This window comes from Liolophura sinensis, chromosome 6 (genome assembly GCF_032854445.1).
Source record: "Liolophura sinensis isolate JHLJ2023 chromosome 6, CUHK_Ljap_v2, whole genome shotgun sequence".
Classification (NCBI taxonomy): Eukaryota; Metazoa; Mollusca; class Polyplacophora; order Chitonida; family Chitonidae; genus Liolophura; species Liolophura sinensis.
Window position 1 is genome coordinate 56,139,520 of NC_088300.1, and position 16,821 is coordinate 56,156,340.

Sequence of the window (16,821 nt, forward strand, 5' to 3'; positions counted from 1 at the left end):
TCAATTGTCAAAGATCGAGATAATTTATATTACACCAATTTACAAGGTATTACCGATTTGCAGGTTATTACTGCATTTTCTTTCGTGTTTCAGTTTCAATCAAGCAAGGAACACCTCACACCTCCCAACGCAGACGTTCTACCATAACGCGTAATTTAGACGTCACTCCAGTAAAACTTCCTTATTGGACGCAATTTCTGACTTTTTATTTCATCATATCATGGACACGTTCACGTAACATATACGACAATTTATACGAAATTTACCAAAGATTTTGTTTTTGAGGTGCTATTGACCGTACATATTTATTTTAAGCATAATGTCGATGATTATACATTGACAAGTACAGGTAGTACGACAGTCGATAGTGTGTGCAAAAGACCATATCCCAACAGAGCTAAGAAATAAAACAAAAAGCTTTAACAGAACAGCAAGTATACACGTTTGTCTATTGTGGGGTGATTTGACTTGTCTGATGATGAAGACACCTCAGAAAATTTGATTAAACTATGAACAGAACACCACAAACTAGGCTTTTAACGGAACTTTATTTCCAGTCACTTTTCTCTACAATATGAAAAGATTACTGAACACTCGGCCCCTGTTAATGAACATTCGCCGGGTGATTGCCGGCAGGCATTATCTCAGGCCAAATGAGAGATTAAACTAACAACAGCATTTCCACTGATGTCTTATGAGGGAGAAATTGGTAGCGGAATACGGTAGCTGACGCTATTGCCTTTTGGGCAACACTGTCTTCCCCGAATCTGGGATTAAGATAAACATCTGTCTTAATCCCAGCCAAATGTAGCACTTTATCACCTGTTCGATCCACCAACCAAGCCCTAATTGGCTACATTCCTGGATGTTCTTTGATTACGTTTTGATTTAACAAACCGAACACCCTACAAAACAATTTTAACAATTCCAATGCAAGACATTTATTTTTGTTTAGATTTCAAATCTTTGTGAAACAAAGAACTCTTCATTGAAACAACACTGATCAGTCTGCACACAATAATGCCTTCAGAATATATGCCTAAATAAATGATACTTCAGGCTTGAAGAATTACAGTATCATGATTTAGCGCTTACATGAAATTCACGCACACCAACCTAACACCTCCAACAGAAAACAGGTCAATAGATACCACCAAAGTGCCTGAGTATGAAACAGAGATTCTTGCCTCCATATTCTGATACATTACTACATATGTATGAGTTTATCAGTTCCATCTTTTAATCCTGTAGAGGATGGGAGATACAGCGATTGAGTATTGCTGTCAAGTACAAGAACAAGATTCTGAGATGCCAGCCTCTGACGTAACAGTTCAAATTTGTTCTTCAAAGCTGAAGATGTTACTGACATTCCCTCAGATTTTCACAAAAATCTGCACAAAACATAGAACAATAAACTAAACTAAACATCATCAACAAGAATAACTGACACTGTTGTTAACAGTTGTAAAGTTAATTCAATACAGTCAATAGTGCTAAGATGCAGGCTATATCATATTGTTAATCTCCAAGATATGGCTGAAACATCTCTCTGCCTGCTGTCTGTAGGTGGTCGTGGGAAAGCCAGGTTTCATACCATCATGATGCTGGCCGCCATCGTATAAATGAAATATTCTAGAGTACGGCGTGAAACACCGATCAAGTAAATAAATCAAATAAAACATCACTGAACTGTGGGAATTAGCCCCCAGCATTCATTCCTTCACTAATATTTATCACTTATTAACATTTAAACACGGAGGATGAGGCACACACCCAAAAAGGTGCAAGAATTTCGAATATTTTTTGCTAAAAATAACATACTCCTAGAAAAATTATATCACAAAAGGCTATAAAGGTGACCAGAGTAGTACATATGCATTAGAAAAAAAAACTGAAAGCAGTGTAGAAACACATATGTATTAAATGTAGACTTTACTATAAATAAAATTAAAACTTCATAACTGGAATGTCAAAAGATTTCTTTTATAGAATTAAACTGGAATGAAATCTTTCTTATTAAAAAATAAGCCATTAAAGACAGCCAAGACCTAGTTGTCATCAAGGCAGTGAATCTTCACAATTTACAGTCACAAAGCCGTTTAGAACCTTTGCTTCAGTTCCACCAGTGCATTTATTCTCCGCATTCTGCCACAAATATATAATGAGCACTATCATTAACAAAGACACATTTATCTTCATAGATCCATTAAAAAAAAATCATTTTCGAGGCGTATTTTAACTCTACTAATAACCCCCTTTGTTTTATGCATATTTTCTGTCAAAGAGAATTTTCAGAAATGACATCATTACAAACTTATTCTGAATTGGAGGACACGCTTAATGCTCCCTCATTCTGCCTACTTACATGTAATTTCCAGACTGACCATTGTAGCCTTCAGAAAACTGTTGTTGAAAGCCATTTTTACACCCCAAGAAGAAGGATGTGAACCTTTTTTCTTTTTACTCTTACAACATTGAACATATTCTAAGTTGCAAATAAAGAAATAAAAACCCACCGTTACCCTTTAACCCCGTTCATTTCTGAGATTCTGATAGACACACCCCGACCTACGTTATAACACTTCAAGATCACATCATTAGTTTGCTGTTCCTTCAAAATCCCTCTTAGCTGATGACATTCAGTTGTCGACCAATGGCAACAAAGGCGTCCACAGCTTTGTTGATGTCCTCTGGAGAATGGGCTGCCGAAATCTGAACTCGAATACGAGCAGCACCTGCAATAAAAAAGGACAGACATGCTTACAATATTTGGCAGTTTGCTTCACCATATTCTCACTTCATACAATCGTTGTACTAGTATTTGAAATACTTTCAAGAAGATCATTTCATATACGCATCAGTTAAATCAACCATAGCAGTGTTGCAAACTATTAAACTTATTCCATGTGGTTCCATAGAAATATAACATTCTAAAAAACTCTGACCTTACTGTGGCCTATGGAGACTACATTAGTTAACCTACAAAAAATATGAAGTTCCATCTTTTCCTTTTTGTTCTTTTGGTAATGACATGGCTGCATATAATAACACCTTTCTTAGGAGGGAAGAAAAACTATTATCTATACACACATATCTTTCCTAAATCTCTCTTTTCAACAGACAAGTACATGTACACTACAGAGCAGTGTACATTGTTTCTAGCTTCTCTAGAAAGATCTTACATATAAAATTCTTTTCTGCTATAATGCTGCTAGAAGATCACGTGTTTCTTCAAAGCGACCTACCTTTGGCAACCACTGGGAAGCTGAAGCCTATTACATAGATACCTTTACCTGTGGAAAGATGATTATGGCCAGTTAAAGGACTCTGGAGGATTATGACTAATGCATCATAAGATGGCACCGCATACAAGAACACCCATTATATACAAGGGTTTACAGGACATTTATCATCATTCTCAGCATCCACACACTCACATGGTTGCCATTTTCTAGTAGGCTGGTTTCAATGCTGATACATTTCTAGGGCTGCCTCATTAAATTGCTATGGACTCAGGATTGCACTCAACCATGGCAGTCATCAGACATTACTTTGTAAATCGTATAGACAACACTTTCCAAGGGCATAAACACTTAAAAAAAAAATTCTCTTATTTATCCAAATTCTTTTCATGATATAATAGAGAATTTTTCATTTACACCATGGCAGTCAATTGAATGGGTTGAGGAAACTGGAGTGCCAGGGATAAACCACCTCTGGCAAATTACGGACAAACTTTCCAAATAAGTGACATACTAACTGACATCTCACTTGGTGGAAGACTAGTCATTCACCTACTGTCATCATAAAGATCTCACAAACAATGAAAGTAGGTAAATATATAGGAATAAATGTAGGTCCTTTCAAGTTTCAACAGAAGAAATAACACAAGCACTATCATGGTTGTTGAGCCATTTAAAGCACTCACCTAACATCTGATCTGCAAACTCTGCCGCCAGTCTGGCGTCTCCTAACATGACAGGACAGATAGGGTGGTCAGGATCTCCCTACAAGACATACATTCACATGTAGTATTGTAGCTCTTTAATCTTTTGAAAATTTGTACATACCTTTATGAAAATAAAGCTAAAAATGATTTGTTTGTGTCATTAAAAATGCAAGCTTCTTAAAACTGTGCAAAGGCTTTCCTTACACTTAACAGCTCTGGCATGAATGGTTGCAGAGGTTGTTGAAAAAGTTGAAGAATTAGGGTATGTTTGAGTCTCACATTCCTCAAATATAACTGTACAAAAGAGGCTATACATACACCTTAGCTCTGAATCAAAAAGTGCACCACAAAACAAACATTAACACAGGTTTCGATTTAGGGATTTAGGAATGATCCACTCTGTTAACACACAATGCAGCTTTACTTCAGTCGTTGATAAAAAGCCAGTAAAAAGTGCGCACCTTTATATGAGCTTCACTTGAACACGTATTTGTCAAACAACAATTGTACCTGTCCCACTGATGTCACTCAACAACGACATCACTCATATAACATGGTATTAACACCTCATATCTGAGTAATTAACAACGATGCAAAATGTAAAAAGCTTCAGGGATTTGGGAAACTCACGGCCAGAGTGAATCCAGCATCAGCCATTTTTGATCTGAACTGTACCACATTAGCTGTGACCTTCTGACAGAGGTCCGAGCTCTCCATCAGCATGTCAAGTACCTACAGGGACAAATCAGACGTGGTTAAGACTGGCAATCACTCTAATATAAAAAGTCCACTTCATCAGGCAGATAACAGCCAGATTGAGCAAAATAATGTATACCATGTGTGACTCGCCATGCATTAAAGCAGTTTCTGAGCAAAGTTCAATGACCCAATTCATCTTTTGATCAAAACATTTGTCCACATTGTCCACAGAATTGTCCATAGAAAAGTGTAAATTATTCAGCAAACAAAGCATATATACTTCATATCCGAGCATAGTGCATCGTGCAGGAATGGCTTGAAAGGGGGAGCAACTCCTTTTTCAATCATTCTCCCCTGCATTAAATATAGAATTCAACTTGAGATAATGATGTGCATAACTGAATATGTAAGTTTTTATCTGTGGTAAGCTTGCCAATACAATGAACTGATTTCAGGAGTGTAAGTATCAGTGGGATATTTACATCATACAGTACCATCTACAGATGTAAGGATGCATTGTGTCTACCCCCTATCCATACACTTTTTAACTCATCCTAACACTTATCTAAGCACCACAATAAAAACAGTGCACTATCTTCACACTTCAACCTGGCACCAGCCATCCATATTGAACAATTCAGTTTATTTATAACATAGAATCTTTTTTGTTCGCCAGCAAACTGACGCTGCAGGCAAAAAGTAAACACTGCATAGTAAATCTGCAGAAAGACACAAGCACGTTTAAATAGCCACTGACCTTACTGGCACAGCCAACCACTGGGGGTGCCAGCGTGTTTGAGAAGAGGTAGGGGCGAGATCGTTGTCGCAGAAGGTCAACCAAAAACTGGGGGCCAGTTGTATAGCCTCCTGCAAGAAGAATTCAGCAATTTCATACATCTTTAATAACCCGCGGATGACCCCAAGCTTCCAGCGTCCTCCTCACCAAAATGCTGAAACATTCCTGTGGACAGTGTAAAACTGATGAAATAAATAAATAAATAATCTTAAAATAAATAAACTAAAAAAATAATTGCTTAATCTTTTGAAGGATCAGTTCTCTGTTATTGTTTGAATAATGCTAATAGTAGGATTATTTTCACCAGTCATCTATGGAAATTTAGATCTCTTGTCAACAAGAATTGGAAATGTGAAGAAAACCGGTAAGAAAAATATCACCAGTGTGTTCATGACAACATGGCATCATTGAGCTATTCTTCTGAGGATTATCATAATCCACCTGTAAGAATATAGTTTTCACTTAAGTCATGACAATTCATACACAAAGTATGCTTAAATCTTAATAAATAATGAACAGAAAAAGAAAAACACTTTTCTTTATTTAATTCGATCAGCAAACATTACACATTAAGTGACATAACAACTGCCCATATTAATTACACTACCTGAGGCTCCTCCTAAGGCTTTTCCCAGGGTGGAATTGATGATGTCTATTTTACCAGGTACACCACAGTACTCTTCTGTGCCCCTTGTGAAAAAGGAAAAGACTATACAAAAGGAAGGTGTTTAACTGACTTATCAAACTGACTGATTGACAAGGACAGATTAGCTGACTGATTTTATGCCATATGAAAACACTGTATAAGTTCACATACTGTCTTATTTCTGATGGCACATTACTGGTAATGAAGCATCATTTTAATTCATAGTTTTGTTTATTATTTAGTTACTTACTTATCTGACTAATGTGTTAGATCAGACAAAATTGTTTTATTTAAAACATGTCTAATCCTCATCACCTCTTCCTGAGTACCTGAAAAACACCCTGACATGAAACCATACGCAAAGCAGGAAGAGATAAGCTTAAGGTTTCATTCATTGTGTTTATAAATCCTTATCAAATAATCAAAATGATTTTAGAATTTAATACTCCAAATGTTGTCAAATAGTACCATGTATACATGATCAGAGATGCTGGATTATTTCCCGTTTACTGAGGTACTATATCATTTATTTAGCCGACTGTATTAAATCTGTCACCACACCTGTGCAGCGCTCTCACCTGCCTGTCTTCCCAAAGAAGCCAGTAGCATGACACTCGTCAATAAAGGTGAGAGCATTATACCTCTCTGCCAACTCACAGATTTCTCTGAAACAAAAGAACCAGTCATCAAAAATTTCGTCCATTTTGTCCAAGAAAACTGAGGGTACAAATCCAGTATAGTGATACATTTTACAGATGTTGACAATCAGGACATGAAGAGTCAGATTGTTTTCACTTATACTGCAATTTAGCGGACTTTGTGCAGTACTTCAACTTTTCGCAAGTTTTCTGTACCTGAAGACATCATCAGTCTTTAAATTTGAATTTATGCTTTGAATTTATGCTTTATAACTCTGAACAGAGTTAGCCACAAATATTTTTGAGTCTCAGCCTGCAATTATTTGAAAGCATAAAATGCACACAACTGAACTGGTCATTTCCAGCATAAAACAAATGAAACGAAATAGTGACACAAAATTCTTTAAACTTGAAATGCACAGGTTGCATCAAACTACCTGAGTGGGGCTATACTCCCATCCATACTGAACACACCATCCGTTACTATGAGACGGAATCGTGCTGACTGAGTGGCCTTGAGGTGGTTTTCAAGCTCTGTTAAGAATAAAGAAGCTTTGGATGGCACATGTAATACAATGAGGCATGTTTAAAATCTACAATTTGTTATATGCACAAGCAGCTCAATGAATTCATCCATATTATATTCAGAATGTACAAGTAATAAGCTCAGAGAAGATATCTTAATATATTAAATGATCTGACATTAAAAGGCCTAGTAAATTCTTCATGCTGAAAACAGAATGTTGAGCTATTCTGAAATCTTGTCACATATGGACACAGACCCCCATTACAACTTCCGTTTTTCGGAAGGGACGATTGTAGTTCTGTGTATTTTAGAGTATAAGGTCTTTTTTTGCTCCCAGGCGGCCATGTTTGGTGTACAGGTGCATGCTTGGAATTAAAATGCTGGAAACTATCTAAACTTTGAGGTGGTATGAGCTTTATTGATGAAAGTTTGAAATTCTGGGCAAGAGGACACAAGGTGTGAGGTAGTGATGAGGCTGCGAGTGACATCCCCTTGGCGTTGCTAGGCACGCCTCTCAGCTGCCAGCATGGAAAGGCTTATTGGCCACGGAATGTTTGGGACTAAGCTACAGCGCTAGACGTTAACATTTTGTCGCTTATGGAAAATTAATGGGGGTCTGAGGCCATATGTAAGACAAGCAATGGTCACTCAAAAGAGCTACAGAGAAGGAAGGCAACTCTTCTATTACCACTGGGGATTCAGCCGGTGGACAATAGGTGGACATTTAGGCATTAGAAAGACAGAAAGTAAAATCACTTGCCATTTTTACTGGCCTAAGATCTACAAGAATGTGGTTAGTTTCTGTAAGACATGTCACACCTGCCAGCTGATGGGAAACCCCAGTATAGTGTAAGACCTGCCCCAAAATTCCCATTCCTGCTTTTGGCGAACCTTTTAGTAAGGTATTTATTGATTGTGTTGGTCCATTACCTAGAACTAAGCCAGGATACAATTATCCTTTGACTATTATGGATACAGCTACTAGATTTCCAGACACTATCTCACTGAGATAGATAACTACTCCTCAGATAGCTAATTATCTGTTACAGTTATTCACCAGGTATGGTTAACCTAAGGAAATACAATCTGACCAGGGGTCAAATTTTACATCAGGCTTATTCCATGAAGTTATGTATCAGTTGGGGATTATGCAACAAATCCACAGCTTATCGCCCTCAATCCCACGGGGCTTTGGAATGATACCAACAAACCACGAAGAGTGCTCTAAGAGCATATTACATGGAATACCCTGAAGATTGGGACAGAAAGGTTCCATTTGTATTGTTTGCCACCAGGGATACTCCATTGGGTTTAGTCCATTTGGGTTGGTCCATGGTCATGAGGTTAGAGGTCCTTTAGCTTTGATGAAGGAACATAGCTTGGCCCAGGAAACAGAAGAAAACTTATAAGAGTAAGTTTCCCGGTTTCGGGACAGGGAGTTAAAGCCTGGGAGATTACCCATGCTAATTTGAAGACCTCTCAGTAGAAAATGAAACTATACTATAACAAGAAGGCAACGCCAAGAAGTGTTTCTCATGGGGATCAGGTTCTAGTTTGGTTGCCCCTACCTCAAGAACCACTTAAGGCCAAGTTTAGTGGACCACATCAGGTAGTGAAGAAAGTTAACAATGCTGCATTATTAGCACACCCAATCATAGGAAAAGTGAAGGAGAATACAATTCTCATGATGCAAGTTTACAATGTAACTGTGGTTAGCACAATAATAAATCATGTAGAGAAGAGTGGTGAGTTCTCTACTACATGTATTCTACTACATGAGTCCAAAGACATACAAGCATACAAGTTGATTTGTTAGATCCTACGTTGGATAACTCAAGTGTACTGAGTAATTTAGATGAAGTGTTAAGTCATCTTTCTAAAAGACAGAGACAGGATATTTGTAAGTTGCTTGAGATGTATCCCGAGATATGTTCAGATGTACCAGGTTGTAGTAATGCTGAAGTACATGATGTACAGGTACAGTGTAGAAGGGGCCGTATCTATCAAACGGCAACCTTCCAGAATTAAACCTGCAAAGTTACAGCCCGATGGTTCTATATGCCAATGTGTGGATTACAGAGAGGTCAATGCTGGATCTGTTTCCTATTCCCTGCATTGAGGAATTGTATTGACAGGGTAGGAAATGCCAAGTTTATTGGCAGTGTTACGAACCTCGACTCATGCATCTATGTGCTTTTTTTTTTATCTTATATAAGGAGGTATCGCTTATCTGAGAGTTAAACAAGCCCCTTATTTCTCATCTTTACTCTCAGATAGTGGTGCCCTTAAAAAAACCTCATCCGGTGATTTAGAGGTCTCATCCTGCCCACAAGAAGATCACATCCTGCAAGGATATTTTCTCATTCTGCCAGGATAAGGTCTAGTCCTGCCAGGATAAGATCTCATCCTGCCAGAATAAGGTCCTCATCCTGCTATAATAAGGTCTCATCCTGCTAGAATAAGGTAAGGTATTGTCTGTACAAGTAGAAAGTCAGCACATGGTTCGAGTCATGTTCCTGGATTAAGGTCTACGTGTGTAAGACAAAATGCTTGATACAACTTACTAGATGACCACTCACCTGTCATGTTTCGATGTTTGAAGCGATATTTCTGTGCCTTGCACCAGCCTCTATCCCATCTATAATGGAGGCATGGTTCAGCTCATCTGAGATAACAGCATCATCAGCATTCAACAATACCTCAAATAGCCCAGCATTGGCATCAAAACAGCTGCTAATAAAATAGCATCATCCCTTTCATGAAATTTTGCTATTTTACTTTCTAAATCTTTATGTATGTCCTGAAAAAAAAATAAAGACAACAAATTTCTGCAATACTTAGCATTGTAAAAATTTACTGATCTGAACATCATTTCATCAAAATGTTTATAATAAATATTAAATATCAGTGGTAAATTTATCTTGCTTGGAAGGAAGCCTGCAACAATAAATTGAAAGCTCTGTAAAATGTGTTTCATTGGAACACGCCAAGATAAATCCATACAAAATCCACAAAAAATGCTCAGTGGCTTCAGTGATTTAGCCATGAGACAAAATCTTTGACTATGTCAGTATCATTGTAAGTATGAACAGATAACAGCCATATCTCAGTGTCATATTGTAATGTGATGCACTAATGCTTGGAACATACAGCCTTTACCTTATAGGAAAATTCCAGAAAATAATTCTGGCATAACATGCTGGAAGCTACTACGAACTACACCCTTTGACATTATAACTTAATGTGCAAAGCCCCTGTATGTCAGAATAAAAGACCCACTGAAGTCTTTCCAATTTGTCTACTCCAGCACTCAAGTTTGGAGGCCACCATTATTGCCTAGATGAACACTTTAATTTAAAGCAAGTCACCTTTCAACACACCATAAAAAGATTTGTGCGTTACAGCCTTATCTCAGAGGTGATCATTAACTATACTGGTATGTGTTTTAACCTTACCTGAGTGCCACAGATAAAACGCACAGAGCTAAGCCCTGCCCCATGTGTGTCCAAGGCTTCTTGCCAGCCTCTACCACTGCTGGGTCATTCTGTGAAAGAATTAGATGAACAACTGTATTAACTAAACTTAATCAACTATAATACACATGGATATTCTATAACAACTCCCTGTAACACACAAACACTCTAGGAAACTCAATTAGTGGTATTTACCACTACACTTTACTTCTTGTAGTATTTATTTGATTAATTGGCCTTTTATGCTGAACTCAAGAACATTTCACTCATACAATGGCAGCCAGCATTATGCCAGGAGGCAACCGAGCAAAGCCCATGGAAACCATGACCATCGATAGATTGCTGACAGGCCTTAACACTTATGGTTGGTGAGGAAGCCAGCAGAAAGCGGTCTTGAACTTGCAGCAACCACATTGGTCAGAGGTTTCACATTAACATTATCTTGAAGTGTTGCTGTATCATCAGGGGCCGATTGTTCAATGTCCTAAGAAAACGTCTATTAGGACAAATCCCCGATTAGCCAATTAAATACTTGGGTTGTTCGTCTGACAGCCTATTTAATGTCTATTACCCGGTATAAAGAAACACTATGATCACAGTTTCTCACAACATTCTATTCTTTAAGCTAGTTGCAGATATTCCGCTGTCTGTAAAATCAGTCACTTTCACTACCAAAGCTGCATTTCCTTAGTGACAAGTTACAATACAAGCCCTACTCATTGATACGTTGTACGTCTATATTATTGCAAGGAAAGTGCAGTTAGAATACTTTTTCTAATTCCAATATGTTAAACTGCACGAGCCTGGTTTTGACGGCCAAATTTCATTGCCTTGGTCAGTGTCATAATTTTGCAAAACTACTGGCATGCTGGACAACAAAAGTTGGTGAGTAATTTGTTTTACAACATTCCAGCATTTTGATTTTGGTTTTTGAATAATTATGATGTCACCCAAAGCAATGAGCTCTTGGTGTCAAAACCATGTTTATGCAGTTTAACACTATGAGTCTGAAAAAGTGTTATTTCATTTCTGTGAATGAATATGGACTTCCATATATGATACAGGTGACTGGCTAAATGAAATAGACTATCCTAGCTGGCATTCAGCACAATTACTGGTAATGCCATGCAAGTATTTGCCTATGATACTATTAAACACATGTAATATGTACAACATGGTCCATGGTACAACTACTCAGATTTGTCAGAAATTATTTACATATGTACAGCTTCAAAGAAAAGATCATCTTTAACTGAAGTATGTCTCATCTAAGAAGCCATTTCATAGAGATTTCGTATGTGGCTTTCATGTTTTTTGGGGGGCATACTGAATAGACTGAAGCACAGATTCTTTTTAGTCTTTTAAACGTGATCTAACTATAGTGTGATCCACACTATATAAATATATATATGAGTGTGCGAGAGTGTATGTGTGTGTGTGTGTGTGTATAAATGTTGACTTTTTCTGATGTGGAGAAAAGATAGAATGAAAAAAACAAATGAGCCATCTCAACATTCTACAATTGTTCTATGGAAAATTAGGTTCCTGTAGATATTAATTAGTCCTTCCTGTTTTTAGGGGAGATCAGCCTGGGTAATGCTGCATGCGGGGCAGGTCCAGACTGTTGCAAATATTTTTAATTCTATCTATTAGGTAAATATTTACTACAGTCACCCACCCCACCCATGCAGTCGCAACAGCCCTGAAAATCTACATGTATATAACACTCCACTCAAGCATGCAACAATTGCGTTTCCTCTATTATCAGCAGGTACAGGTAAGTTTAAACCTCGGAAATAACAAGTGTAGAGGTTAATAAACATGTCTGCGTGCCAGGAGGAGTTTCCTTTTGTTAGACCTCGTCCTTACTATATATGAATGGCATTAGACAATGTGTAGGCCTGTAAGGTTAATTACTCTGTGCATTCAACCCGGATAACCCCCGAGCTCTTGTGCACATGTCTGAGAGGGAAATATCACAAAAGTAGCTCTTGCATTACTTCCAAAGACTCGAAATTTGTGCTTCCGACTATCAAATAACTTGGTATGAATACACTTTTCATTTTCCTGTTTTGGTTGGCTTAATCTTGTTTCATGAAAGCTGATCAGAAAGTATATCAAAACTCTGTCAAAGAAATTGGTCACCCTGTCCCCTTTAATTTTTCCTTGGTATGTGACGTCCACATGGTTACCAGGAAGTATGCGATGTTAATAGTGCAATGCATTGTGGGAAACGACACACTTGCTAATCAGGGATTTCCATCTAATAGTGCTTTTTGTTAATAGCCGTTCGATTTGGCATCTCAGAAACTGGACTAATCGTCCATCTTAGGTAATCTAATATTAAGAGTTAATAGGTGATATTGGTGTTTAATTTAATAGGCTGTCGAACAACAGGCCCCAGATTATTTATTTACTTCATGTCATGCACCATACAAGAATATTTCACTTATAGAATTATAGGTAGAGGAAAGTAAGCAGAGTTTGTATCGGGAAATCACCTCACCTTGCAGGACATAACAAAACATGACATGACAAAACATGACTTATAGCCACATTTCAACCAGGAAAAGCTGGATTTGAACACATGGCAATATTGGCCTGCATCATTAATGACTAATATACAGGTATATACATACAGACAAACCAAGATAGTTGTTGGCACAGAAGTTGAGGATTTTTCCCTGTTGCCCAGCCACCTGTATATTAGCATCCTGCGAGCTGATAATGACTCTCTCAGACTTCCAAGTGCCAGCATCCCGAATACTCTCTAACTGAACGTCTATCTGTGCCTTAGCTACGCTGGCTGCCTGGCTCATACAACGCCCAGAATGGAGGGACAACACCCGAGGCAGGAGCCTCAAACCTAATGGAGAGACAGTGACAAGATCAAACAGTATGAATATGGTTGTTAGGTAGGATCCATTTCGTCAATGAAACTTCCCAGCTGACGCTTAACTGTGAGCTCATGCTTATTCATTCTCATTCTTTTTATATACTTTATACCTACCATGCTACTTAAAGATAACTTCACTAATATGGGCTGAAAGTTTGCAACTGCCCCAGCAATAGTTAGATTTGAACTTGGGACTGAAAGTTGTAGCTTAATCTGTGGCAAGTGCCTGATTCATCCAGCTTTCATAAACAAGCATTTTCTCTCTCTTTCCTAAAATCTGAAAACATTTACGACAGGTTAAAATCAAAGATGATTTGAGGATCTGTTGATGTTTCAATAATGTCATCAAGTGCACACACTATGCATTATGAGCTTAAAATAGGGTCAGTTCAGATCAAGAAGATGGTATTATACAGTTCATCCAATCATCATACAGATGTGTTATACTGATATATGATTTAAGCCTTGATGAGGCATGTCAACAAATCTAAGGAAGCTCAGCACACATACATGTGGGCACCTGTAAACATATGGTACACATTACACTGAAAGACAACACTAATAAGCATTCACTATCTACAAGTCTCAATTCAAAGCTTAAATGACTCTGGAAATAACCAATGTGGCAATATCCAAATAGCACATGCAATTTTCCACATGGTCTCCATGTTTCATGGAAATCCAATCATAACCGTAGGAAGACACATGTTCACAAGAACTCGCTAGTAGAAGTCCCGATGGTATGTTTAACGGCAACAACTTCGGACATAACTGATTCAGCTCAACCCAAACAGCACATGCAATTCCTCACATGACTTCTGCCATGCCTGCGAAGTTTGATGAAAATCCAAACATAGCTGTAAGAGGAGATTCATTAACAATGTAAAAGGAAAGATAAGCTGGATGTTCGCACCCTAACACCCAGCTTCGGTCATTTGAAATTCCACGTGGACAATTTCAATAAAAAACAGCTTGAATCCTACCTCATGTTTGCTAGCCACCGATTCCCTGATATGAACAAACCATAAACATGTCAAAGCCAGCATGCGTAAACCATCTTTCAACAGTAATCCAGCAAGTATAAACTTGTGAATCGGGCAAAATGAGTAAACGGAATGTTGGGTGGGATAAAATTTTCGTGGCCCATCACCGTGAACATGGCAGACATTGGTTTGGTTTGCCTGATTCAAAAGTTTAAACGACTGGATTACTGTTGAAAGATGGTTTACCGATGCCAGCTTTGGCATATTTACTGTTTGTCCGTATCAGTGGATCGGTGGATAGCAAAAATAAGGTAGGGCTCCAGCCTGTAGTAAAAGGGTTGACCATATGACCGAAGCTGGACGTTACGGTAGCAACGTCCCGCTTAATTTCAGCTACTATGTAACAACTACTGCAGACAGACAGACTGACAGACAGACAACCTCGAGGGATAAAAAGGACATGGAGAAAATATACAGCTTTAGCTACAGTTATCACACGGGCATAGCCCTTGAAAGAATAAAAATATGTCTTATTTATTGTGATTACCACGTAGAATGAAGAGTGGTAGTATTGGTGCATGTTGATGTCACATAAAGTGTAAACCATCTACTGCTTGCTGTCCAATCAACAGCCGACAGTCCGACACACCTCCGGTTTGGGCCATCCACACTCACCACCACTGCAATCAGGATTCTGGTCAATAACCCGCTGCCAACAGACAAGTAGCTAAACTTGCAATCTGAAAACCCCAACCACCCGATCCTGGTGATGAACTAAATCACATACTTGTTAAGCACTTACAAGTGGGCAGTTGGGAAATCATGGCGTTCAGTCGTTGATGTTTCAAGTATGTCTTTCTAGTACAGGTTCGCGACATAAGATTTATAACTACCCTTTTTTACGGAAAATAACAAACGGCGTCTATCTAACACCCAATTGCTATATATTTCTTAATGTTTAACTGTAAAAAATCCTGTACATAATGACTAACCAACTTTGTTCGTTGGATCTAGACAAGTAGGTTACGGATTTGCTAGTCAATTAATGAAATGGTCCTCTTCGGATAGATATACATGTATTGAATTTTATGCAAACATTTGTACATGTTAACCTTAAGGGATACATGAAATGCTTTGGCTTTATTTCTTAATTTGCAGATTGTCATGTGTAATGACATATTACAGCGCAAACAAATTTTTCAACTTTCACTCTGGGGTGTAAAAATGGCTTCAAAGTACAGTTTTTTTAAGGCCCCAGCCGTCAGTCCGGAAATTAAGTAGCTTGTGGTGGTGGCGTCAACGATGACCCCTGTTTCAAAAGAATTCTGTAGCGGGACAGACCGAATGGGTTTGGCCCAATGTGGGTGGCGGGGTAGGAAACCCACCGAATGTGGGAGGACGGGGGTGCTAAACTGATTTGAAGAAGCCATGCAGTATCTGTGTACACATAATTTTCTTCATTTGGCATAATCTTTGTTTTAGAGTGCCTGTTCATGTATCTATTAACCCCCATTATTAATGGAATCAACCAAGACTATGCCCTTGACCTCGGTTTGCTTTTGGCGGGGAAATCAAAATGGCGGACACTGAAAAAACTCTTGACGTTTTGTCGTCATTGCCATTTGGAAAATACGATGATGGTGAGAAATTTCGAAATCCAAGTGTAAACATAAATGTTTTGTTTGCTCCTTTTCATTTCATATAACTTGAAGTCATGAATACATTGTTGTCGCACACAGTCTTGTATCGAAATAATATAGTACAACAACAACGTTGGAGTCGCGATGCTAACAGTGTTTAATTTGTGCTCAAGCCGATTGACTTTGTTATCGAACAAGCCTTATGCAAATAAACGACTACCGAAAAAACCGGCTTTCTGCATCTAACCTGGGACTATTATATAATAGTCCCAGATCTACCGCACCGCCGTCATATGAGGCCAGGTAAAACCATTAACATACCATCGTTCCATCGCCTTCCGATGACTTGATGACACGAAGCTTTGCATCATTGTGCCATTTACCTTGAGACAAGTGACGTAGTGCACTATGGTACATACATTTTATTCTATATCATGAATTCCAGCATAGCGGAATATTTTGGGATGGTGTCTCAGTTCTTGTTTATATGCTGTTATGTTACACTGTACTGATCACGACATAAACTTAATGTTTATAGCAGCAACAATTAATAACCAAATATTTTAAGAAACCAG

General features: G+C 38.2%; 2 protein-coding genes across 2 annotated transcripts in view; one reads left to right on the plus strand and one right to left on the minus strand.

Annotated features, from left to right (window-relative positions):
* Nucleotides 1-515: 515 nt before the first annotated feature.
* Nucleotides 516-15,459, minus strand: LOC135466861 (2-amino-3-ketobutyrate coenzyme A ligase, mitochondrial-like). The gene is given in 15 exon segments (XM_064744614.1): nt 516-2,735; nt 3,246-3,293; nt 3,929-4,007; nt 4,580-4,681; nt 5,406-5,515; nt 6,052-6,134; nt 6,669-6,755; nt 7,166-7,262; nt 9,834-9,876; nt 9,879-9,991; nt 9,994-10,054; nt 10,710-10,765; nt 10,768-10,798; nt 13,367-13,593; nt 15,409-15,459. Coding segments are annotated over 15 exon segments (1,269 nt in total). The 5' UTR covers nt 15,431-15,459; the 3' UTR covers nt 516-2,625.
* Nucleotides 15,460-16,177: 718 nt separating this feature from the next.
* LOC135467369 (condensin-2 complex subunit D3-L-like) overlaps nt 16,178-16,821 on the plus strand; it is a 31,142-nt gene continuing 30,498 nt past the window's right edge. Inside the window, 1 exon segment of the mRNA XM_064745141.1 lies at nt 16,178-16,246. Within this exon segment, the coding sequence (XP_064601211.1) occupies nt 16,183-16,246 (64 nt within the window). The 5' untranslated portion in view covers nt 16,178-16,182.